At 39.1% G+C, this 27,032-nt stretch overlaps 1 protein-coding gene across 3 annotated transcripts in view; it reads right to left on the bottom strand.

The window, feature by feature from the left end:
• Psd3 (pleckstrin and Sec7 domain containing 3) overlaps nucleotides 1-27,032 on the bottom strand; it is a 548,735-nt gene that overhangs the window by 95,145 nt on the left and 426,558 nt on the right. For all 3 annotated transcript variants that reach the window (XM_038324926.1, XM_038324929.2, XM_038324927.2), the window contains one exon: nucleotides 5,565-5,608. In XM_038324926.1, coding sequence (XP_038180854.1) covers nucleotides 5,565-5,608 — 44 coding nt within the window. The remainder of the gene's footprint in view (nucleotides 1-5,564; nucleotides 5,609-27,032) is intronic.

The following is a 27,032-nucleotide window of genomic DNA, read 5'->3' as shown; positions in this document are numbered from 1 at the left end:
AATAATCAAAACACAAAACATACAGAATAAAGAAAAGATATTAAGAGCTGCAAAGGAAAAAGGTCAAGTAACATATAAAGGGAAACCTATCAGAATTACATCTGATTTCTCAATGGAAACCATGAAAGCCAGAAGAGCTTGGATAGATGTGCTACAGACACTAAGGGAACATGGATGCAAACCTAGATACTATACCCAGCAAAGCTTGCATTCACCATCGATGGAGAAAACAAGATATTCCAAGACAAAAACAGATTTAAACAATATGTAGCCACAAATCCAGCCTTGAAGAAAGTAATAGAAGGAAAATCACAAACCAAGGAGTCGAACAACGCCCACAATAACTCAGGCATCTAGCGACCCTTTACCAGCACAACTAGAAGAAGGAAAACACACAAACTCTACTACAAAAAAAATGACCGGAGTTAACAACCACTGGTCATTAATATCATTTAATATCAATGGACTCAATTCACCTATAAAAAGGCACAGGCTAAGAGATTGGATACAAAAACAGGATCCAACATTCTGCTGTTTACAAGAAACACACCTCAACCACAAAGACAGACACCTACTCAAAGTAAAGGGTTGGGAAAAGGTTTATCAAGCAAATGGCCCTAAGAAACAAGCCGGTGTGGCCATACTAATTTCTAACAAAGTTGACTTCAAACTAAAATCAATCAGAAGAGATGGTAAGGGACACTTTATACTCATAACAGGAAAAATCCTTCAGAATGAAGTCTCAATCCTGAATATCTATGCCCCTAATATAAAAGCTCCCACTTATGTAAAAGAAACACTTCTAGAACTCAAGGTTGCCATCAAACCACACCCTAATAGTAGGAGACTTTAACACTCCTCTCTCAGCAATGGACAGGTCAATCAGACAGAAACCTAACAGAGAATTGAAAGACTTAATGGAGGTAATGAACCAAATGGACTTAACAGACATCTATAGAACATTCCTCCCAAATAGGAAAGAATATACCTTCTTCTCTGCGGCTCATAGAAACTTTTCGAAAATTGACCATATACTTGGTAACAAAGCAAACTTCCACAGTTACAAAAAATATTAGTAACCACCTGTGTCTTATCAGACCACCATGGATTAAAATTAGAAATCAACAACAATGCTACCCCCAGAAAGCCCACAAACTCATGGAAACTGAACAGTCAACTACTGACCCACACCTGGGTCAAGGAAGAAATAAAGAAAGAAATTAAAGTCTTTCTTGAATTTAATGAAAACAAAGACACAACATACTCAAACCTATGGGACACAAAGCAGTGCTAAGAGGAAAGTTCATAGCTCTAAGTGCCCACTTAAAGAAAACGGAGAAAGCACTCATTGGTGACTTAACAGCACACCTGAAAGCTCTGGAAAAAAAAAGAAGCAGACTCACCTAGGAAGAGTAGAAGACTGGAAATAATCAAACTGAGGGCGGAAATCAACAAAATAGAAACACAGAAAACAATCCAAAGAATCAATGAAACAAAAAGCTGGTTCTTGGAGAAAATCAACAAGATTGACAAACCCTTAGCCAAACTAATCAAACGGCAGAGAGAGAACATGCAAATTAATAAGATCAGAAATGATAAGGGGGAAATAACCACAGACACAGAGGAAATTCAGAGAATCATTAGATCTTACTACAAAAGCCTGTATGCCACAAAATTGGAAAATGTAAAAGAAATGGACAGTTTTTTAGATAAATACTATATACCAAAGTTAAACCAGGACCAGGTAAATGCTCTAAATAGTCCTGTTAGTCGCGAAGAATTAGAAACTGTTATCAAAAACCTCCCTACCACAAAGAGCCCAGGACCAGATGGTTTCAATGCGGAATTCTACCAGAACTTCCAAGAAGACCGAATACCTATACTCCTTAAGGTATTTATTTCATAATATAGAAACACAAGAGTCACTGTCAAATTCCTTTTATGAAGATACAGATATCCTGATACCTAAACCACACAAAGACTCAACCAAGAAAGAGAATTACAGGCCAATCTCACTCATGAACACTGATGCAAAAATTCTCAATAAAATACTGGCAAACCGAATCCAAGAACACATTAGAAAAATTATCCACTACGATCAAGTAGGCTTCATCCCAGAGATGCAGGGCTGGTTCAACTTACGAAAATCTATCAATGTAATCCATCATATAAATAAACTGAAGGAAAAAAAAACATATGGTCATCTCATTAGATGCTGAAAAAGCATTTGACAAAATTCAACACCCCTTTATGATAAAGGTCTTGGAGAGATTAGGGATAAAAGGGTCATTCCTAAATATAATAAAGGCTATTTACAGCAAGCCGACAGCTAACATCAAATTAAACGGAGAGAAACTCAAGGCTATCCCACTAAATTCAGGAACACGACAAGGCTGTCCACTCTCTCCTTATCTCTTCAATATAGTGCTTGAAGTTCTAGCAATAGCAATAAGACAACATAAGGGAATCAAGGGGATTCAATTTGGAAAGGAAGAAGTTAAACTTTCATTATTTGCAGATAATATGATAGTATACATAAGCGACCCCAAAAACTCCACCAAAGAACTCCTACAGCTGATAAACTCCTTCAGTAACGTGGCAGGTTACAAGATCAACTCCAAAAAATCAGTTGCCCTCCTATACACAAAGGATAAGGAAGCAGAGAGGGAAATCAGAGAAGTATCACCTTTCACAATAGCCACAAATAGCATAAGATATCTGGGAGTAACTCTAACCAAGGAAGTGAAGGATTTCTTTGACAAGAACTTTAAGTCTTTGAAGAAAGAAATTGAAGAGGATACCAGAAAATGGAAGGATCTCCCTTGCTTGTGGATTGGGAGGATCAACATAGTAAAAATGGCAATTCTACCAAAAGCAATCTATAGATTCAATGCAATCCCCATCAAGGTCCCATCAAAATTCTTCACAGATATTGAGAGGACAATAATCAACTTTATATGGAAAAACAAGAAACCTAGGGTAGCCAAAACAATCTTATACAATAAAGGTACTTCTGGAGGCATTACCATCCCTGACTTCAAACTCTATTACAGAGCTACAGTATTGAAAACAGCTTGGTATTGGCATAAAAACAGAGAAGTCGACTAATGGAATCGTATAGAAGACCTGGATCTTAAACCACAAACCTATGAACACCTGATTTTTGATAAAGGAGCCAAAAGTACACAATGGAAGAAAGAGGGCATCTTCAACAAATGGTGCTGGCATAACTGGATGTCAACCTGTAGAAGAATGAAAGTAGATCCATATCTATCACCATGCACAAAACTCAAATCCAAATGGATTAAAGACCTCAATATTAATCTGAACACACTGAGCTTGATAGAGGAGAAATTGGAAAGTACTCTACAACAAATGGGCACAGGAGACCGTTTCCTACGTATAACCCCAGCTGCACAGACATTAAGGGCAACATTGAATAAATGGGACCTCCTGAAGCTGAGCAACTTCTGTAAAGCAAAAGGCACTGTCACTAAGACACAAAGGCAGCCTACTGACTGGGAAAAGATCTTCACCAACCCTGCAACTGACAAAAGTCTGATCTCTAAAATATATAAGGAACTCAAGAGACTAGACTTTAAAATGCTAATGAACCCAATTAAAAAATGGGGCGCTGAACTGAACAGAGAATTCTCAACAGAAGAAGTTCAAATGGCCAAAAGACAAGGTCATGCTCAACCTCCTTAGCTATCAGGGAAATGCAAATCAAAACAACTTTGAGATACCATTTTACACCTGTCAGATTGGCTAAACAAAAACACCAATGATAACCTTTGCTGGAGAGGTTGTGTGGTAAGGGGTACACTCATTCATTGCTGGTAGGAATGCACACTTGTGCAACCACTTTGGAAAGCAGTGTGGCGGTTTCTCAGGAAATGTTGGATCAACCTACCCCAGCACCCAGTAATTCCACTCTTGACAATTTACCCAAGAGATGCCCAATCATACTACAAAAGCATTTGCTCAACTATGTTCATAGCAGCATTATTTGTAATAGCCAGATCCTGGAAACAACCTAGATGCCCTTCAGTGGAAGAATGGATGAAGAAACTGTGGAATATATACATGTTAGAATACTACTCAGTAGAACTGGGCAGTGGTGGCGCACGCCTTTAATCCCAGCACTCGGGAGGCTGAGGCAGGCGGATCTCTGAGCTCGAGGCCAGCCTGGTCTACAAGAGCTAGTTCCAGGACAGGCTCTAGAAACTACAGGGAAACCCTGTCTCGAAAAACCAAAAAAAAAAAAAAAAAAAAAGAATACTAATCAGTGGTAAAAAACAATGACATCTTGAATTTTGCATGCAAATGGATGGAAACAGAAAACACTATTCTGAGTTAGGTAACCCAGACCCAAAAAGATGAACATGGAATGTACTCACTCATAATCGGTTTCTAGCCATAATTAAAGGACATCGAGCCTATAATTCGGGATCCTTGAGAAGACAATAAGAACGTGAACCCAAAGAAAAACATATAGTAATCCTCCTGGATATTGGAAGTAGACACGATTGCCGGGCAAAAATTGGGAAGTTAAGGGTGGGGCGAGAAGGGGCCAAGGGAAGATGGGGAGAGAAAAGCGTGAAAGGGAGAATGGGGGGAGCTCGGAGGAATAGGATGCTTGTGATACAGGAAGGGTGGATATGGGAGCAGAGAAGCATATATCTTAATTTAGGGAGCCATCTGAGGGTTGTCAAGAGACTTGACTCTAGAGGGGTTCCCGGGTTTCCAGGAAGACGCCCCAGCTAGTTCCTTGGGCAGCTGAGGAGAGGGAGCCTGAAAAGGCCAGTTCCTATAGCCATACTGATGAATTTCTTGCTTATCACCATAGAACCTCCACCTGGCAATAGATGAAGAAAATGACTGAGCCCCACATTGGAGCACCGGACTGAGCTCCCAAGGTCTTGATGAGGAGCAGAAGGAGGGAGAACATGAGAAAGAAAGTCAGGACCATGAGGGGTGAGTTCACCAATGGAGATGGTGGGACAGAACTAACGGGAGACCACCAACTCCAGTTGGAATGGGACTGATGGAACATGCGACCAAACCGGACTCTCTGAATGTGGCCGACGGTGGAGGCTGACTGAGAAGCCAAGGACAAGGGCACTGGGCTTTGATTCTTCTGCATGGACGGGCTCTGTGGGAGCCTTCTCAGCTTGGTTGATCACCTTCCTGGACCTGGGGAGAGTTGGGAGGACCTTGGTCTTAACATAGAGTAGGGAACCCCGATGGCTCCTTGGCCTGGAGAGGGAGGGAAGGGGGGTTATGGGTGGAGGGGAGAGGAGGGAAGGGGGAGGATGAGAGGAGGACATGGAAATTTTTAAATATAAAAAAAAAATAAGCCATATAAAAATAATGGAAATGGATTAATTTAAGATGTAAGAGCTAGGTAAAAATACGCCAAGGCATTGGTCAAGCAGTGTTGTAATTAATATAGTTTGTGTGTGATTATTTGGCTCTGTGTCACCCAGAAATAAAAACACAGTCTTCATTTACAGTAGTGTGCAAAACCACATTATTAAAAAGCTGATATCAAGCGTACTCACACTGCCCATTCAAGCTTCTCATTCTTGATTGAATTGTACAAGGCCTGTAAATAGAGGAAATAAGATCAAATTAGTATTTTTAATTCTGTTCCATATGCTGAATTCAGTAAAGGAGTAAAGTCAAAGGCTTCAGTAAATTTTGTGCAACTTTCTCATGCCTTCACAATCAGAATATCTTAACTGATTTGTCTCTAGAAACTTAGGAATTCACAGGGGAGAAAAATGAGCATTTTGTGAAACAGAGAAACATTCACTAAGCAAAAACTATCTTTTATAAATAACATGCAGTATTGTACATTGTTTCTTGGTATGCTAGAATTAGGCTATGGTTGAACTCAAGCAGCACATTCTATTTCATTCATTTAAAAGCCAACTCCATACATATGGACTTTAAGGGTTGTCACACTCTTCAATAATGGAAGAAATATGATTGCTCTTATATTACCTGAATAGACACATGGAAGAGGGCATTAAGTCGGATATGGAAATACATCCTCGGATAGTTTTAAGAGTTTCTACACCACTGACTCAAGTGGATTTTTTTATTCTAAGGTCATTATTTTCCCTATGGTTCAGTGAGTGCTACCTCCGTATCTATGTATGGTAATGATGAAGGAGACAGAAAGCTTCCCAAGGGCTTGGTAAGACAAACATAGCCTTCCTGGCCCTCCCAAAATCAGTATTCCAAATAAAGCCCTTGTGATCAATTTGCTCATCTACAGCATCTACCTAGGAAAAAGCTTTAATTAAGAATAAGACAAAATAAAGGTAAGACAAATGCATTTCTAAGATGCAAAGGCATGGCAGAAAATAATACAGAAAAACAGTAAACCTATGATGCTAGAACTTTTTCTCAATAAAATCTCGGATCTGTTAGAGCTTGAATGTTCAGCAAAAGCTATCTACTCTGAGACAGGAGAGGAGGATGAGCTGCCACTTGACCACTCGTCGGATGAGGGAAGGCAGGCTTCAGAAGGTTGAGTGTCATATGTCAGCAAAAAGACTATTTCCATAGCAAATTATCTTATAAATGCTCATCCAAATTTAGCAGAAATACACTAAAACTACAGATTTTTGTCAAAGTGACAAGGAAAGTAACCAGTGCAACTCTTTAATCAAAAAACAAAAAAACACCCTTCACCCCCCAAAAAACCAACCAAACAAACCAACCACAAGAGCTTCAAATAAGAAGATCTTAAAACCCTAACACAATGCCACAAACAGAAAAGTCTACACCATGAATCTTAGTTTTAGACCGGGAGAGGTGTTGTACACCTATAACATAGCACAAGGGAGGCTGGAAAAGGTTAACCATAAGTTTCAGATAAGCCTCAACTAATAAAAATTTCAGGGTCATCCTGAGCTATATAGTGAGGCTTTTGCTTAAAATCAGTAAACAAAAAATTATGAACAAAATTATTATAAGTCCTCTGAAATCTTGCCTTCAGACAGTGCATAATGTCTACCAGAAAAAAATTAATTTCCTACTCATATTTGGATTCCTTCCTAAGATCATATGTAAGACATGCAAACATTGAATATTTTATATGCAAATGCTCCAATACATGAAAAAAGTCTGAAACATTTTTGGACCAAGCATTTTAGACAAGGGTTGCCCAATCTATACTATCACCTTTACTCTTTTATTGTCTTTCTGTTGCACAGGAAGAGAGACACCAGGTGACTCTCTGCCAATCCACACTAACATGACAGGTAAGAACTAAGATTTCCTTTGCTTTTTTGAGGCAGGTCTCATATAGCTCAAGTTGTTCTCCAACTCACTTCATAGCTGAGAATGATCTTGAACTTCTCTACCTCCCATGTACTGGGAAAAGAGGCATGTAATCTAATCTTAAAAGATAAGCTTCACAGAAGAGTCACTGTTGCTAGGATACATGCTTCAAGGACCTGTGTCAGTGAGGAAACACTTGCTAAGATGGCCTGTATTCTCAGTCCACTTATAATCAAATGTATTGGCCATGTGCGTGGCTAAAACTGGAGGTACAGGCTACAGCTCAACAAAATAACCCTTGAGCCTGGGAAGATGGCTCAGTTAATAAAGTTCACACCATCTAAGCAGAGGGGACTTCAATTAGTAACCTTAGCACCTACATTTAAAAAAATGTCATGTATGGAACATGCATCTGTAACTCCAGTAAGTATGAGAAAGATTCCTGTCTAGCTGAATCAGTGAGCTCCAGATTCAGTAAATAAAATGGAGAATGCCTGAGTAAGAAGACACACAGCATTGACCTTTGGATGATTTTCTCTCTCTCCCTCCAGCCCAATACACACATGGTGTGGGTTGTTAACCCCTCACATAGCTAGACAGAATTATCTAGCAGAGTGAAGACATGAGGGTTTGTGGATTAACACTGTCCTGGCAGGCTGTCCACCTCCCCTTGGATTGACAGCGAGGGTAAAGTGGGAGAAAAGTACCACAGGACCCACCCATATGGATACACACAGCGAGGTGATGCTTGCTGTGGAGGCTGAATAGCATACCACACAAAGATGCCTATGTCCTAATTCTTAAAAAAAATCTCTATTTCCTTATATGGCAAAAAAATCTTTAGATCAAATTTAAAGAGTTTGTGATGGGGAAAGTCTGTGGGTGGGCTCTAAATGTAATCACAAGTATCTTTACAAAAAGAAGGCTGAAGGCCCTCCAGCCCAATACACACATGGTGTGGGTTGTTAACCCCTCACATAGCTAGACAGAATTATCTAGCAGAGTGAAGACATGAGGGTTTGTGGATTAACACTGTCCTGGCAGGCTGTCCACCTCCCCTTGGATTGACAGCGAGGGTAAAGTGGGAGAAAAGTACCACAGGACCCACCCATATGGATACACACAGCGAGGTGATGCTTGCTGTGGAGGCTGAATAGCATACCACACAAAGATGCCTATGTCCTAATTCTTAAAAAAAAAATCTCTATTTCCTTATATGGCAAAAAAATCTTTAGATCAAATTTAAAGAGTTTGTGATGGGGAAAGTCTGTGGGTGGGCTCTAAATGTAATCACAAGTATCTTTACAAAAAGAAGGCTGAGGGCAATTTAAAGAAGCAGAAGAGAAGGCAGAAGGAAAAGGTACAAGGACGGTGAAGTGACGCCGTCACTAGCTAGGATTCCCTGCAACCCAGAAGCTAGGAACAGATTCTCCGTTGACCTTTCAGAGGAAGTGCAGCCCTCTCTTCACATGAATCTCACAGTTCCAGTCTCCAAAACTGTGAGGGGATATATTTATGCACTTTTCAAATATACAATGTGTTTGTGGTCACTTGTTACAGCATCCACAGAAAACCAATGCACTAGGGTATAAATGGAAGGCAGATAACTTAATAACAGCAATTTTCAGAAATATTTACATGCTAGCCCTACATTATCTTTTACTTTATAGATATCATCTGAAAGTATGAGCGTATATACCAAAATCTGTCAAGTAAGTTTTACAAATCAAGGGAATTTAAAATTTTGGACCCTAGCCCAGATCTCTAGAGCTCTCCTGGAGGATTCTGCATGAATTATCAGCAAATATTTCAAATGCCTCTCAGACATTATGTGAAAAGTCACTGTTCTCTGAGTCTAAAAATTCGGTTTCTAACCAACATTCCTGCACCTTACCCCAGGAACTATTGAATGACCCTCCTACTGAAACTGAACAGGACACGTGCTGCTTCTAATATGAAGATGATTAATCTAAAGCAGAGAAAGCAAAATAAATACTTAAATTACAGAAATATGGGAATTTGGCCTAAATTTTCTCTTAAGTCTTTGTTCCTCACTTCTGATTGCTTCTCAAAGATGATAAAGTGCCATTTTATTCAAAGCTTAGCACCTCACTGGCAGCCCACACAGGCTCTGCAATCTCTTCCCATTACCACATTGTATAATCAGAAGTCTCGCTGTTTCTCCAGAAGCACACTTTGTGTAGTTGATGGAACACATGCACTTTAGCTAAAACATCTCTAAATTCCAATGGTGGTTTTTCCTCAGTGGATCCTGAATAATTATGAAAAGCATGGGAGATGTTACCCAGCTTCCATTTTTGGCAGAACTGATAGTGATCACAATGGAATTTATACCACTGAAGTTATGTTACCATCGCCAAGGCCGTGGATCCATTTCCCAAATGCAATGGTAACTCATGCATGCATTTTGAGTAAAGCTGATTTTTATGTACAGAATTAAATATGCCAACTTTGACAGTGATATCAGAGAAAAGCATATTTGAAAAAGACATGCTTGCTGGACCTGTAATCCCGGCACTCAGAAGGCCAAAGAGGGAGTGTTGTCCCAAGTTAGAGGCCATCCTACCTGAGGACTGAAATCCTTATGAGGTGAGGAAAAAAAGTAAAGGAGAAAGGAGGAGGACTTAGCTTAAATTTATAGTTTAACTATAGGTGTCAGACAAATGTCAAACATCATGGAAAAAAATCTCAAAATATATTAAGGTCAATGGTCCACACATGTTCTCTGATCTTCTATGCCTTTATACTGAAGAGCAGCATTATCCCTTGCCAAACTAGCATTTGGAATTGATTCCTTTTTTGCACCTTCAACCCTATAGTCTTCTTACATCTCTGAAATGTACAAAATGCAGTGACTGATGAGAATTTTGCCTTTTGTTTCTTTAGGTGGCTGAAGGCAACCATCAGGTAGAGGTGAAAATGGAGAAGAAATTGAAACCTAATGAGACCTTCCCCATGGATCCATTTACAGAGAATATTCTTCAGTGTGCAGTGAAAATGAGATTCTGGTTCTGTATAAATACCCATATCCCTGAGTCCACTGGAATGCACCCAAGTCTAAAGGGCATGCCACTTTAAAGAAGATAAAAATTACAAGCTGTCTAGTGGCCATATCTCTCTTTGGCTCACATTCAAAGTAACAAATGCATGCCTAAATCTGGCTTGTGTTTTTCCACATTAACAATCAGATTTAATTTTTTTTACCAACTCATCAGGTAAACAGAGCCAAAATCTATGTCCTGTGGGAAAAAAAATCTACGTCCTGTTCAATTAACTGAACTTTGTGCTATGATGCATGTACAAACCAAAATAGCAGCCACTAGGATGGCTAACCACAAATGGACATAACATCACCGATACATAACGTTTAGTAAAATGTCAAAGCCCTTACCTTAACGGGAATTAATATGAGGTAGAGTAATAAACAATTCATCATGCAATAAGCATTTTGAGCAGTTCGTAAAGACTATGAAGGCATCATGCCAGGTACAGATGAATCTCCCCTTATTCTGCCTTCATTGTTCTCTTACATAAGGAATACAAAATCGCTGCTAACCCTGGCTGACTTTACCTAGCTGAGAATTAGTCACCTGACAGGCTCTATTAACTTACTTCTTCCCACATACAATATACAAGACACTTTCACACATTGGGTTTAATAAATGACTTTGTTTTATTTATGCAAAGAAAAATCCATTGAAAAGAGATCCAGAGAAAAGCAGCTAAGAACATGAGAGGTAGAGGTGGGACACCTGCTTTTAAACTGTCTATTGAAAATAGATTATTTGATCTATCTGATGGTTAATCTTGATTGCCAATACATTTCTGACTGTGTCCGAAACAGTTTTTCCAGAGACAACTAAGATTATAAGAGCTCTGATCTAATAACTGGGTTGCCTGCCCTTCGTGTGTGTGTGTATGTGTGTGTGTGTGTGTGTGTGTGTGTGTACATGTGTGCCTATCCATGTGGGTGCTCATGGAATCCAGGGGTCAACACCCAATGTCTTTTCCCATTTTTCTCCACTATCTTTGGAAACATCGTCTCTCACTGAACTTGGGGTTCATCAGCTAAAGTAGGTTTACTGGCCAGTGATTTCCAAGGATCCATCCACTTCCATGCCACCGGAAAACACTGATAATTACAGATGTGTACCACCATATTCAGTTTTCATGTGGGCTTGCATGAGGACCAACTGGGACATTTCCTCAGCCTTTGGATTCATCTCTTGGTGGAATCATGATATGTTGACATAAATGGAGGTGGTGAAAAGTAGGAGATGGAGATTAGTCGCAGGAAAGAGATAACTTGAGGCAACTGTTAGGGGGATCACACCTTGTTCTGACATCTTCCTATAGTTTTTTTCTTTTTTCCTACATGTCATGAGGTGAAGAAGACACGCAACTACCATAATGTTCTGCACAGGGAAATGGGGACAAGTTCCATGGACTGAACCCTATGGAACTATGAGCCAAAGAGACTTTTGTTCTTTACATGGTTTTCTTAGGTATTTTGGTCACAGTGACATTGGAAAGCTAACAAACTGGCATGCTTTCTACATGTGCAGTCTGAGAGGCTCGTATACAGTTAGCTTCCTTGGCTCCCTGCAGCTCTCTCAGTCTATGACTTTACTTGGAACACACACAGAAATCAGCTCTTTTCCTTGTTCTTTCACACATCCCCTTCCTTGCATTCTCCATTAATTTTTTTTGTCTTCATAAACTGGTAGCATATCTAATCCCAAATACCAAGTCTATATCTCAGAGATTAATGTATAGAATCTATTTTATTATAGTTTAAAACTTTTACCACTATGGAGTAGATTCCTATGAGTAAAACACCCTTGTTTCTCCTGTAATTTTACTACAGAATTTTCAGTGTTTATAAATTGAGGGAATTATATATTGTAACACATATACCCCTCAATTGCACTTACAACGAATTTATGTTATTTGTCTTATCACCTAATTATGATCTATGCACTCATCTTGCCATTTTATCATTCCATCTCATTTCTCAGTGTATTTAAAAGTACACAGTGTCCAGGCATGGTAGGGAAAATTCCTGCAATCCTAATGTGTGGGACAGGAAATCAGGAGGATCACGAGTTCAAGGCCTGCCAGGTTACATAGCAAGCACAAGTCCAGCATGGGAAACATACAACCCTGTTTCAAAGTAACAACAATAAAAAAGCATGTGGTGGATATCAGCATACTTCACTTCACTTCGACATATACCAGAATTATTTTAACTTTTCAATGTCTGCTTACAGTCTTTTCAGATGTAACTGATACAAAGTAAACTTAATACATCTTAAATGTTCCTTTAAATACATTCTGACAAGTGCATTAATATTCCAATTAAGTTACAGAGCATAAGCATCAACTCCAAAAACTACTCTCATATCCCTTCCTAATCAACTCTCTTTCTAAAACTGTAGACACAAACTCCTGCCAGTTCAGCACTCAGCTGCTGAGGAGCCACACCAGGTAGAGGGAAAAGCTGTGGCAGAACAGTAGTTAGTCCGCAGACATTGCCTGATCTTAGCTTTGTAGGAAGGCAGCATCATTACTCTGGGTTCTGGCTTTTATTCATAGGTAGAACAAAAGAAAATTATTCAAAACTGGCACATGTTCAACAGTAGATAAACACATAAGAAAGGGCACAAAGCCTTTTATGGCACACACAAATCTATACAACATATAACCTTTGGAACTCTGATTTTTAAACTTATTTATTAGTGTGCCTGTTTGTGCATGTGCGTGCTTTCACCCATGTACACATGGAGACCATGGGTCGACACAGGACACCTTCCCCAATCACTCTGTACCTTATTTTTTTTTTTTTTTTTTTTTTTTGGTTTTCTGAGACAGGATTTCTCTGTGGCTTTGGAGCCTGTCCTGGAAATAGCTCTTGTAGACCAGGCTGGTCTCGAACTCACAGCGATCCGCCTGCCTCTGCCTCCTGAGTGCTGGGATTAAAGGCATGCGCCACCACCGCCCAGCTGCACCTTATTTCTTAAGACATGACCTCTCACAAACCTGAGCTGAGCTGATATGCTTGAAATGGCCTGGCTGATAGTGCAACAAGCTGAGGAAACCCCTAGTCTCCTGGCTTTTTAAACAGCTGCTTGGGATCTGAACTCAGACCCTCATGCTTGAACAGCGAGCACTCTACCGGCTGAGCCATCTTCCCAGGTCTAGTTTTGAAGTTTAGTAGACAGGGTTGATTAGAAAACAGTAAAGAGTAAACAGTAAGAATTAAATAGATACTGTGACATTCCTGATTAATGATGATTTAGATTCAAACTTCTGAGCAGCTGTTTTACTTGCCATTTCTTGATGGGCTACCCATTTTACAATAGGTGCTATCCCACACACACCATGACTGTCAAGGAAACTTTTTACACATGTTACTTTCACTTAGTCTGACTGGACACACAATTGCATGAGAAGGAATGTAGCCAATGTCTACATACATAAAGTAATCTGCCACACAATGGTAACAGCAGATACTACAACAGAGACTAATAAATGTAAGGGAAATAGCTGAGTAACTACTACTGACTGAACAGAATAACTTTATGGTACAGTATAAGACACATTTTCACAGTCTAGAAGATAGTATACTACATATATTGAAACAGGAAAGATGAGATTTTGTAGCTACTAGAAGACTCTGGTTTGTGTTTGTAATATGATTACCAGTGTGTGACACTTGTAGAGTTTTGGTTTTGTTTTCTCTACTGGGATTAAACATAGGGCTACACACAGGCTAGTCAGAGACTCTTCCACTGAGTCATACCCTTGCCTTTACACTCCCTTTCTTATTTTAAGACAAGGTCCCACTATGCTACCGAAGCTATTCTTGAACTCTCTTCTGTTGCCTAGTAGACCCTGTCTCCCAGTCCTTTTCACCTCTGTCCACTAAAAGTTTGAAAACTGAAGCTGGGGAAACGACTCAGCAAGTAAAGTGCTTGGCATTCAAGCACAAGGAGTTGAGTTCAGATCCCTAGCGCCCATTTTAAAAGTCAGGTGCAACATGATCATGTTTCAGTAGTGGGTAGCAAGAGACAGGAGGATCCCTTCTTGCACATCCATTGTGGCCAAATCAACCAAGCTTCAGGTTCAATGAGAGATCTTGTCTCAAAAAATAAGGTGGACAATGTGATCCCAAGGAGGTGGGATTACAAGTTTATGCCAACACACCCAATATTCTTCTAATAGTATACATTAATCTTTTCTTAAAGACATGCATTTATTTACAGATTCAGTTAACAAATACTATGTCCAGAGGTTCAAACAAAATATTTAGATTTCACTGAGGTTGAAAAAAATTTAAAAAGGTAAGAATAATTTTGGTAACTCTAGTGGTTTATCAGTTAATTATTAAAAGATGATTAAAATAATTCAGATAACTCAAAGGATCAGTTTTAGATTAGATGGTCAGAGAACGTCATTCTGCAAGGAAAATAAAACACAATCCACATGCAGTACAAAATCTGGAAGAAAGGATGAGCTTCTGTAGGAAAAATTGAGTGAGAAAAGCAAAAAAAAAAAAAAAAAAAAAAAAACAGACACAAAGGAGATGTGGTTGGATGCAGTGGTCCTTGGGTATGGAAACCTTTTTTCTGGAGGACAGCAGACAATTGGGGCCCATAGGGTTTTTAACTAGAAACAATTAGATGTTTCTTCTGCACAAGCTGGGCAAGCAGTGGGTTATCCCAAACAGAGAGTGGCCTGCTGTAAGTCATGATTTTAAGATTGTCCCGGCTTGTGCTGCAGAGGGGTGGCAGAAGGCGCGAGAGAGTCGTGAGATTGATAGTGTTCAGGTAGGAGATGTAACTGGGGCTGGGTGACAGCAGTGGCAGAATGGGGTTGTGTCATGCTACCTTCTTAAATTATGAGAGAAGGGCAGCTCATTTCTGCACAATTTAAGCATTAATGTTTGAGTGAGTAAAAAAATTGTTTCAATAGCAACACAGCAATACAATCTTTCCCACCAATATTTATTTAAATACAGTTTTAGGAAATATACCAGAATATGTTGTCAAAATAAACAGTAAAGCAAAGTCTATGGGCTGTTTCCATTTAATGGAAAACTGTGGATCCACAGAGACACAAACAAAACAATGACAACAAACCACTGCAGTGTTACTACTGAGTTTCCTTGGTGAGGGCAACTTGGGGATGGGAGGGCAAAAAACCGTTTTTATATATAGTCTTCTGTGCTGTTAAATATCTAACATACCACATATACATCACTTAACTAAAATACAGATGACATTAGATTTAAACTCTGTAGATGTCATCTCCGGTATCATTTTAGTCCTGACAATACTTCATAAATTATCTTGAACTCAGTGCTTTTTTAAAATCCTTGCTCAATATCACAAGTATGACTATACAGACTTACTGGTATAGAAATCAGCAAAGTTGTAAATAACAAAGTTAGTGTGATTATTCGACTTCACTAATCTGGAAGCTGGAGAGCTGATACTTGCTACATGGTGTTGAATGCCTGACCAAAAGCAGGATGTCTGACTAAATTTTAGCTTGAATAAGTCTTTTCAGTGTAAACATGCCCCCAAATTTCATGTTAGACATAGGAAAAACTGTTATCTGAAATAACCTAATTTATGTGGCTGATTTGTACTCATACTGGTTAACTTTGGTGACCTTTGGGTATTAGGAACTTGAGTACAGGAGTCAGACCCCAGGCTCCTTTTTAGGTATTTTACATTCTCTTTATACTAGTCTCCCAAATGGTGGTGCCATGACGATATTAACACATTCTCCAGAAGAAGGTATGCAGCCAAGAGAGAGGCATTCTCTTCCAGTTGACTGAAATAGAGACAGAATGACAGGAACATATAAAAGTACGTGTATCTTTCCTCAGCTCGTTATAGATGTTAGACACAAGCGTCTTCAAACCTTATGTGAATGTGATTTATGCAGAAAACTTTATACAGTCTGAAAGACTGAAATAAAACTGTATGCACTTACAGACTTAGGGAGTTGAAGGCCGACTTTGAAAATGTTCTTTAGCAAATGCAGCACTTCATAAGCCCCAAGTTCACTGTGATCATAGACATTTCTTGATTTCATTTCTAACGCTTACCCCCTGATCCTCTGGAGTGCTATTTATCAAAATGGTTCTCTAAATTTGGACAGCTAATACTTGCTTGAAAAATATAACCATAGCCTACGTTTTCAGAGAGGATTCTAGGCAACACTTGCTATGATCTGCTATTAGATCTTTGTTTGATAATCCTTGTTGTTGAGAGGTAGCAGACAGAAGTCATAAGAAAGAATCCTTTTATAATCTGAAATATAAGAGACACATAAATTTTAAAAGATCTTGTAATTACATGCAATATTTTTAAATACATAAGAAAAAATGATCAATTATATTTAATGATTATGGAGATGATCATAAAATTAATGTGCACTGTTATTAAAGAAAGCATTATTTCTGGGAAACAAGCTGATCCCATTTTAATAAGTGGCTTCTAAAAAAACAACCCCAGAGGACAGTTCATTTAGAAGGAACACCAAGCCTGGCATCTGCTCCTTGTCATTTACATACATTAGAAAAAGCAATGAAGACAAATGTAAATGGAAAAAGATTTTATTCAAACTATCAATACAGCTGAATTAAACAATTAAATTTAGTGAATACCAGGCACTTAGATTTCGTAAACAAGAGAATTTTCAAAAGAAATTTCAGGAAGTACACAGAATTGTTGGTTTTTTTCTTTTGTTAAGATAATAGTATATTTTTTAAAAAAATAAAAGAACACGACACTTATTATTAACATTCCATCAAAACATATTATATGTGTGTTTGTGTGTATTCTGTGTGCCATATATATATACATGTATATATATATATGTGCCATGTATATATGTACACACATAGATATATGCCATATATGTTATGTTTACAAATATTTCTCTGCTTCCCTAATGGATTAGAATTATAACGCCTCATAATCTGGAGAGTCTTCAATTGTCAGTGTCTATGTTACAATGATAGTACTGATAGAAATCATATTTAAGCAATGTGGTACAGTATAGCCCTTTTAAAAAGTAGGGGTTTTATTGTTTTATTTTGTTTTTTGTTTACCATAGAATTAATAAAACCTCATTTTGCTGGTCGCATTAAATGCGTTTTTTAGAAACCCATCTCTAATTCACCTCAGCTATCTCCCATCAAATTTCCAGTGTCCATCTCTGCAGAGCTTCATGATTTTCTGTCAGAGCTAGGGCTAGAATCTTCCACTTCCTGTCTTAGATGCTGTTTCCATCTCCTTCACAGACGTGGTCCAGGGCTTTCCTCTATTAGAGTTTCCTCTATTAGAGTTTCTAACTCCTGAGCCTTTAGCAGGGGGAGTCTGTAGCCAGGGCCTACATCCCTGGGGACCAGCTGTATTTGCTCACTCTCCTGGTTCCTGTGCTTCAGCTCTTTCCTGGGGACTAAAAGGTAAGAAGATCTGCTTTTCAGCTTCCAAATGTTTTTCCCCTTTAGGGCATCCTCTCATCTGCCCTCTCCTTGAAGATCTATGGTTTCCTCCCTCAAGATTTCAGTTGAGTTTTTGAAGGCACAAAAATAAAAAAGGCATTGTTCTCTTAAACTAATTAGCATAGTTAAGTTTTGGCTGGATAAAGAGATAATTTATTTGTTCCTAAAAGAACATAGCATGGGTTTAGCGAAACACACAGAAAGCCCTTCAAAACACTCATCAACCATGTTAAGAGTGAAGAACGGTGACATAAGCCAACATAAATACTTTGGCATTTTATTTGCCTTTATCCCTCTTGTGTCAGTAAACACTGCTTTCTTGAAGGACATGGTGACACACACACACCTATAATCTTATGACTCAAGACACTAAGACAGAAGGATCAAGAGTTTGAAGCCAGACAGGGCTATACAGTACCGTTCTCAATAACATGAAAATTGAAGCTTCATTTCCTAAAGCAGCCAGTTTGGAAAGCCAATGTATCTGGTTTTCTTATACTGGAGATCTTAGTAGGTAACCGTGAGGAAGCATACAGCTGGGACTGACTCCTTCGTCAAGAGCCGCAGGCCTGGAGGATTGGGGGTCTTAGTGCTTCTGTGGACACAGAGGTCTAGTAAATTACCCCAGAATCAGCAAGTTGAGACTCTCTGGACGACTACATAGCATTATTTGACTTCTAACAGCCGAGTCTGGCAAGGGGCATACTGATATGTGCGCACCACTGTGAGTAGCACTCCACTTTCAGAGACTAAACTGGAAGTGACAAGCAGCAAGAGATCATGAAAAGAACTGGAGTAAGAAACAAAGGGCCCCACTCAGTGATTTTCATAAAATTTTGACATGAAGCCTACCAAGGAATCGACTGCCAAGACCAAATTCAACCTAAATCAGAAAATCACGCATTTGAAGAGGTGTCCATTTGAATGTGGTAAACTGGGTTTTTAAAAAGTAACGAAAAACTGACCTATTGGAATTCAAAATAACAATTAGTGATAGCAGAATAACTTTGATGGTAAATTGAAGAGAAAGCTTTCTTAGTCAGCTACTCAATTTCAGTAGTGAATAAATAAGTTTTTTTTTTTTTTTTAAATAGCCTCTAACAGAACTAGAGGCGCATATAGTTCTTGAATGCTGAGCCAGCCAGCCAGGCCCCACCTAGCAGGCTGCTCTGAAGGAACATGAGTCCTCTAACGTTTCCCTTCTCACTGCCCTGATTTCAACAACGACCAACTAGGAAAAGCATCTCCTTCTCCTCTCTTCACTCTATCACTGTGTTCCTTTCCCTCCTTGATTCGACGTGAGCAGGAGCAGGAGCTTGACAAGTAGAGCCACACAGACTGGCAATCCTTTTCCAGTGTCCAAATGGCACATGGAGGTGAGCACACATCGACTCATAGGAACAGCGGGACAGGAGCACAGGTTGGCAGTGAGAGAGACGCTGGTGATAGCACAGCACCACATGCCCCTTTCTCATAGGAAAGTGGATCAAGCTGGGATGGCGGACAATCTGCTTGTGATCATGCTTAAGAGTCAGCAGTTGTCACCCAATCAGTAGCACGGTTTGTTCAACACTTACTCTTACGTAGTCATTTGCACGTCCTGGGAAAAGGTGCTAACTCGCATCAAAGCACTGCAGGGTCTACAAAATTCAGAGCACCAAGCTGGGGAGTAGGGGACTAAAACCCCAGCCACTCCGTTAGCTTTGGAAACTCAGAAATACCACCAAAGGCAGACACGTTTTTACTTTTTTAGCAAGTCTGACTCAAGTCACGAGGCAGATATATAGCTACTGATAAGGACACAGCCTGTAGGACAAGCTGAGGGAGCTAGGTCTCTTCATAATGTCTCCCTTAGGTACAAAACAAAAACTAATATATCTGGATTAATATATTAATGAGAGTCTGGCAGAATCACACCTATAACAAAAATGTAACTTCCTAGAACATAGGAAGTATAGTGTAAAGATGATAGAGCCAACCTTTATAAAAAGAGCTTAGGAAAACTATTGTCTTAATCTTTGCACTCTTCCCAGATTCTTGTGCCAAGGTTTCAACTAACACCTAGGATGTTCTTAATACCGGGGCATATTCATTGGTATCTTATCTGTCCAAAAGGTTTCAATTAACAGGGATTGAAAGATGTTCTGCCTCAACTTCAGAGTTTAAATATATAATATTTTGTTTAATATATACACAAACACATATATGTGTAAAGACAGTTTCAGTTGAGGATGTATTTCCTTCATATCATATACATTTTTAAACAGGCAAATGGGAATGACCTACTTGATCAGAATCTCCTTCCCAGATTTAGCCTTCTGTCTAAAGAAAAATGATCTAGGGAAAAAACGTGACAACAGTCTGCAAAGCTCCCACTGAAATCTGAGGTTGCAGAGGGGCACTGTAAAGACTGTTTCAGGTTCCTTTGTATATAGAGCTCTGACTCACAGGCAGAGAAGTGATTGGCATTTACCTAACACTGCACACTGTGAGCAAAAAGGCAATCAGAGCCTTTGCAGAATGAAGAGAATAGAGTTGATGGTGCCTTTCAGCATGACTGCAACATGTTTTACAAAGCAATGAATTAGGCATTCCCAAAGCAGTGCTTTGGGGCAAAGCACTTCCATTTCTCTCTCACACATTTACAGTTAACGTTTCCTAGAGCTGAGATTTATCTAAAATGCTATAAAACTCAACTTCTTGGAAGCTAGCTCAGTCTGTAGGTCTGTGGGTTTTGTTTTTGTTTTTTCTTTTCCTTTTCCTTTTTTTTTTTTTTTTTTTTTTTTTTTTTACAGAAAAGGTGTAAGTCTGTCACAATCACAAAACTTAACCTTGCTTAGAAGGATATTTCAACTCCTGCCATTTACTCAGAGAAAAGACTTGGGAAGATGAACAATTATAATTAGTGAGTGACTTCGCACTATGCCTGGGCAGCATCTTGGCCACAAAGCAGATGGTACGTGTTTTCACTGTGTACCACCCAAAATACTGTGACTTTTATGTGACGTTTCTCAACTTCCTTTGCGATTTTATCAAAAACGTCTTTAAACAGTTCATTTTCAGTTACACACTCATCAGGGAGAGAATTCTTAGTGCGTTGCTCTATTATTCCCCTATGCATATTATTTTCATCCTCTGCAGCATCATAAAGCATGACGTTGTCAAGCTGGAAGTTTGCCCAGGTAAGTATATGGTAGTTTGGTAAGAGACGGGCACAGAGAAACACATGAAGGCATGGAACCAGCTTTCACAGTCTTAATCTAAGCAAGTTGAAAACTAAAAATACTCAGGTGATTTATATCTAACCAGATGAAGAGGGAGGAATGTGGAAATGTTTGGTGGAAGTGAAGTTTAAATTAGCATGCTCTGGGATGGTCATGCAGATCATGGTAGGATAGTTGCCAAGCAGGTGTAAAACCTGGAGTACATTCAATACACAGAACCATGACAAATACATAAATGGACGAGATAAATAACCAGCCAAGTAAATAAAAGTTAAGAATCAACGTTCCAAATTGATCCAAATTGTTATTTTTGTTTAAGGCACAGCAGCCAGTTAGCCTTGGTAGCAAGAAGGTCTGTAGTGCCACCTACTGGCCAGGAGGCTTAATGGTAACCCTCCAGTATCAGATAAAATACAAATGGTTGAATCCAAAGTCAGGGTTAAGAGAGACATTTTGACAATGAATGCCAGTCTCCACAAATGTATAAAAAAATCTTAAAAAAAAAGTAAGAATCTTCTACATTTTATCTGCTCCAGAATTTGATATAAACATTATCCAGCAAAAGGGCAAAGTCATATTCTTTAGAAGAGGAGGACTGAATCACTTTTTAAGCGGGTAGGGGAGGCCCACGAAGAGCAGCGTTCTACAGAAAACAAATAGAAAATGTTTGGGGAGGTGAAATCATTTACCTCAGACAATGACAACATGATGCACAAAGAGTAGAAAATTCAATTTTCTTCACTTAAAATGTTTAGTTAAATCTTTAATGATATTTAATCAAATGTAAGGCAATAATTAACCCTTCCGGAAATCTTTTAACACTTTCTTCATATAAAGAACAAATTGCATAATCAGATGAAAAGTGAGGCCTGCAGATGAACTGATTTCCTAGTAATGTAAACAAATGAATTTTATGGCCAAAAAAGAGAAGTTAAGAGACATCAAAGATGACAGTTTTCAAAAATTATAAAACATATAATTAAACTCTTTGAAAGGATGAAAACTATTCTCCTTATCTAGAATGGGCTAGGCAGAGGTTTTGAGAGAGAATTCAACCCTAGAAGTGATCCTGAGTTAATATTATCTTACTATTGTCTCGAATGGAGGAAAGAGTGGTACGATGGGGTAGAGGGAATAGACTTTCTTATCATCAGATTAAACAAACTTTCATTCTTTGTTGAACAATCTGATAACAAAAGAGAAAAAAGCAAAACAACTACTTACCTGATTAACAGGAGAAAAACACTGATTTGCTTTTAACTACTAGAATTTTACTACTAGATACAAGTCAAGTGAATAAGCCTTTTAATTATTAACACTTGAATAAAATGTATAGTAAAGAACATAGGATACCATGTAGTGACACATGTCCATAATGAAATTCAGTGCATCAGTTTAGGGTGCAAACACTTAGGATATTCAGTTAACTTCATTTAGTGAACAAAAAATTGCCAATGAATGATAATGTTTAATCTATTTAATCTAATTCTAATGGAATAAATATACAAGTCAGAGAGGCAGGGGTGGAGGTACAGGGAGATGGAGTCTGGGATCTAGGAGTTTAGATATATTCTTGAACAAACAACTTTGAATTTGGGAGACCATATAATGTTCCAACATTTTTTTTAATAGACTATAATTGTCAAAGTCTTGTGATTGCCTCTTGACTTTAATTCTATCAGGGACTTATATATAATACTCTTGACTAAAATATTCACCAAACTGCTTATATTCCTACCAAATAGAAGTGGCTGGGATTGTTGACAAACAGAGAAGACATTAGAGAAATCTGCTCATTTGGTATCTGTTAGCTTCCAGTATCACACCATACAACCTAATTCTGAGCAAACCAATAGTACAGAATTATTGAATTTTTATCAGGATGTGAGTTTGGACTACAGAAGCATTCATAATGATGACCTCTTACTTCTCAGGGAATCTGACTACAGGTTATAGATATAATGCACATTAAGAAATGTAAAAAAAAAAATCCAGAGACACTAAATTAGTGTTCTTTGCAAAAAAAAAAATATTACCATGCTGACCATCACATACATCTACTTAATACTGTAATAAGCCCTGGAGGTCTACATCACCAGGGGACAGTAGTCATCATACCATGGGAGGTCACATAAAGTTGCAGTAAAAATCAAGACATGCTCATTCAGGTCACATTAAAAGACTGTCAAAAATGCATGCTCCTTTCCAAAACTATAATTTAAAAATCTCTAAAGAAAAAAAAAACAACTGTGAAAAACTTATCAGAGCCAAAATAATCTGCTAATGATTGATGGGGTTAGATTCTTCTGTATCACAATATAAGGTAATAGATAGAGAATCAGCATATTTCTTAAAGTTACCATCCATTGCCTATCATATTCTGAGTGACACTTGTTAAGACAAAGTCTTTCAATATTGTAATAAGGCAGGAGGAAGAGCTGGAAAGGAGCAGTAGAGGAGGGCAGTGGCACCATGAGAAAGGGTGTAGGCTTGATGTCAGTTTCAGTGGGTCTGGACAGAACCCATATGAAGGCTGAAATGATAGAGATCCACCTCCCAAAGCTTTTCCTACACATCTTCAAGCCTATGAATCTTGTTATAATCATCCACATCCCCAGCTCCAAAGTTCTGTGATCCTATGATTCCATCGTTCCATTTTTAAACCTGTGGAGTGGGAGTGTTTCTGAGTACCCAGGCTCACACAGATGGCGGTGGGAAGAATCTCAAGAATATGTTGCATGTAGTAAATGCCCACTTCACTACGTAATCACTCTTTCCCATTCCACAGGAACCAACATTATGCTATCTCAGAGTCACAGAAACACCGGCGCCTTATTAATGGCAGCATGGCAGCAGCACATGCATACGTAAGGGACACAAAAGAAGGAATTTCTCCCAGTTACACACACCTGGAAATGAACATAGCAAGAATACAACACACAGAACACAGTCACTTTTGTACACTAGCTCCACAGACAGGGGAAGGGGGACATACTGGAAGAGGAAAGAAAAAATGAACTCAATGAAAGATAAAAATTACACAAGATATTTCTAAATTCCTGATGTTCTAAAAATACGCCACACTGAAAAGCCACTTGTCTAGGAAACCATTCTGAGATTAAAACATGACCACTGTGCCAACCACCAGTTTTCATAATCATTGCTGTTTGAACGCTGTTCCAACCCTTCTCTTCCACAAGCTGGCTCTGTGCAAAACTGCTGCACAGCACAGCGGTTCTCCCATCTGGAGTTCAGGTATCATTGCTCACCCCAATCTCACCGATTATCTTAGAGCCATTTTATGCTTCCTGTTACTTTCTCAGCCTGTCACTGCATATCACATGCTGGCAGACTGCATAGCATCCTGAGATCCCACCATACAACTGTCAAAAATATTTAACATGGCATTTCTTTACCTTGGTCTCCTTAGCAGAAAACTCTGAGGAGTTGGAAATTTTCATAGACTTTGACCGGTGGGACTGCCGCCGGATAGAATCCTCCCGGGAGTACTTCACAGAACCTGAGGTCCTCACCCGTACCTTGCTGGCACTCTGAACACTATTCACGCCAATCATTTTGAAGGTCCACTAGGGAATAGGTTTAGCGAAATAAGAAGGCACTTTCTACCCGTTGCCAGGCTCTGATGCTGAAAGAACTCTGCAGGTTGTACTCCAGCAGCTCCAAGCAGCTCCCAAGCAGCTCTGAGATCGCCTTAGCTTAGGAAGCACCAAGCTGCCTCCCCCAGCATCTTCAACTACCCTGTTTGCAGCGAGTCTGATTGTTCCAGGCACGGCTCACGTCACTGGCTGCAAAGAGGAAAAAAATGCAATCCCACCCCTGCTACTCGGCTCTTTTACACACACGCACGACCGAGCGCAGGCACGCGCGCTCACGTACACACACACACACACACACACACACACACACACACACACACACACACCATATTCACATAGTGGAACAAATGGCAATCGGCTAAGCAAGCAATTCATTAACATTCCAAACAGCAACACCACTTCTCTTGTGATATTGTGCAGTAATCTCATTAACGTCAACAACAAAAGAGATACCACAAATAAAAGTCGCAAGTAATCTGCAAGGCACCATGTGGGATAAGAATGGATGGAGCTACGTTTCTAAAAGGGGAAAAGAAATGCGGATGGGTGTCAGGGTGTTAATAGGCTCAATCAATTACAGGTTTGTGACAGAAGGTTAGCCACAAAGGCATCTTGGTGATCAATAATTTTCCTTCCTTTCCTATTTCAAACTGTGATGCTCGTCAGAAGAATTAAATGTTTCCTATGACTTTAGAATATGACAGCCTGGTATTAAGACAGGACTGCTGACTTATTTGGTAAATGCAGAAGAATGTTATTTAACTCCTTGTCATACTGAAAGCTACAAAAACCATGAGGGTGTTAAACATGCCTTAGATCAATAAAGTCAATCCAGATCAATAAGGAAAATTTTCAAAGCCACAAATGCCATAAATGGGAACATACTGCTTTCTGAGCAAGAATTACAAGCTCGACATTGTTAGAGAACAAGATATATTTTGTTATGATACACTAAGTTACTTTGGGACGTAATGTTCACAGTTGTACCACCTGACTTGTCCAGCATCTCAGAGGCAGCAGGTTAGCTGCAGAGAAATGACTTGGTTTGGGTATTAACATAAATACTAGCAAATAAATATTAGCAAAATGTAAATGTAAAAACAGTTCTGCAAAAGATGCTGCCTCGATTCCCTAGAACCCTCAAATCTGACTTCCTTTTGGATTCTTGAAAATTCTGTATATCACACAACCAGGTCCTTGGACATTAAGATATTCAGCTGTTGAATCCCTCGTCAACCAGCCCAGGGAAAGGGAACCCTTGAGTCTTTGATTTTTCACCTCATGACAGAATGTGTCCCACTTCCCTTCACTCTCCCCATCTTGTCTTTGAAGCTTTGGGGTTTCAACAGTTTTATAAGCACAGTGACAAATTAAAATGGAATTCAAATTATACTTAGAAGATCTTAGGGCTCTACTGCCCTTAGGGATGCATGGAGTTCAGAGTCTATGATATCACTTTGTCTTCTATGAGGTATACCTTTCTCACCTCGAGTAATTGATTAGGAATTGTAATGGCTTTGTATTTTATGGGGCATGTACCGTGACAGTGTAATAAAGCTAATTATTTACAATATGTACAACTATAGCCAGAGCATATGATAAGTAAGTATATTTAACCAATGTAACACCCAAGGTGGAACCACAAGGGTACTGCATCACAGCAAATTCCAAGCAGAATGGGCAAAACAGAAAGCACTTATCATTAGAGCCTTGGGATACCTGCCAGTCTCCAGAGGCTGATTCAGAATGTCTCCTGGGGCCCTTTCTGTTTCTCTACCAAACTGGTTATTAAAAAAGTAAAAAAGGAAACTATACCTTAAAACATGATATCCAGCTCCATTTCTGGGAGGTATGGAAGAAATGGATTATTATTTTTGCCCTGTTGTGCCCAACTGGCATCAGACATAGACTGTAATTAATAACTACTTGCAACTGTTCAACACTTACAATTTCAGAGAAGTAACTGCAATAACCGCATCACCATCCACCTGTACAGGGGAGATGATCAGCTTAGGATGCTGTAAAACAAGCAGATCCAAGCCCTTATGTTATGCTATACGATTGGATACCGTCTCCCGATACTGCAGATATGGTGAGGCTTTCTGAAGCTAGAGAGAAAAGCCTTCCTCCTTCCCCTGCCTTGTATTCTATGTTCCACAACACATACAAGTTCCACTGCAATGACACTCACAGTCCAAGGACTAAGAGCAGATGATGCCTCTAACCTTCTAGGCATGCTCCTAGCAACTGAGAAACACTCAAGTTCCTAGTTCTCCGGGTTCTTGGTATTCTAACCTCAACTGACCTGAACTTAGTCCCCATTACTGTCCTGCTCAACCAAATCGATTGTCA

The sequence above is a fragment of the Arvicola amphibius genome, chromosome 4 (assembly GCF_903992535.2).
Source record: "Arvicola amphibius chromosome 4, mArvAmp1.2, whole genome shotgun sequence".
Taxonomy (NCBI): Eukaryota; Metazoa; Chordata; class Mammalia; order Rodentia; family Cricetidae; genus Arvicola; species Arvicola amphibius.
The sequence above is the reverse complement of the archived record's forward strand: the minus strand, read 5'-3'. Positions and strand labels throughout refer to the sequence as shown.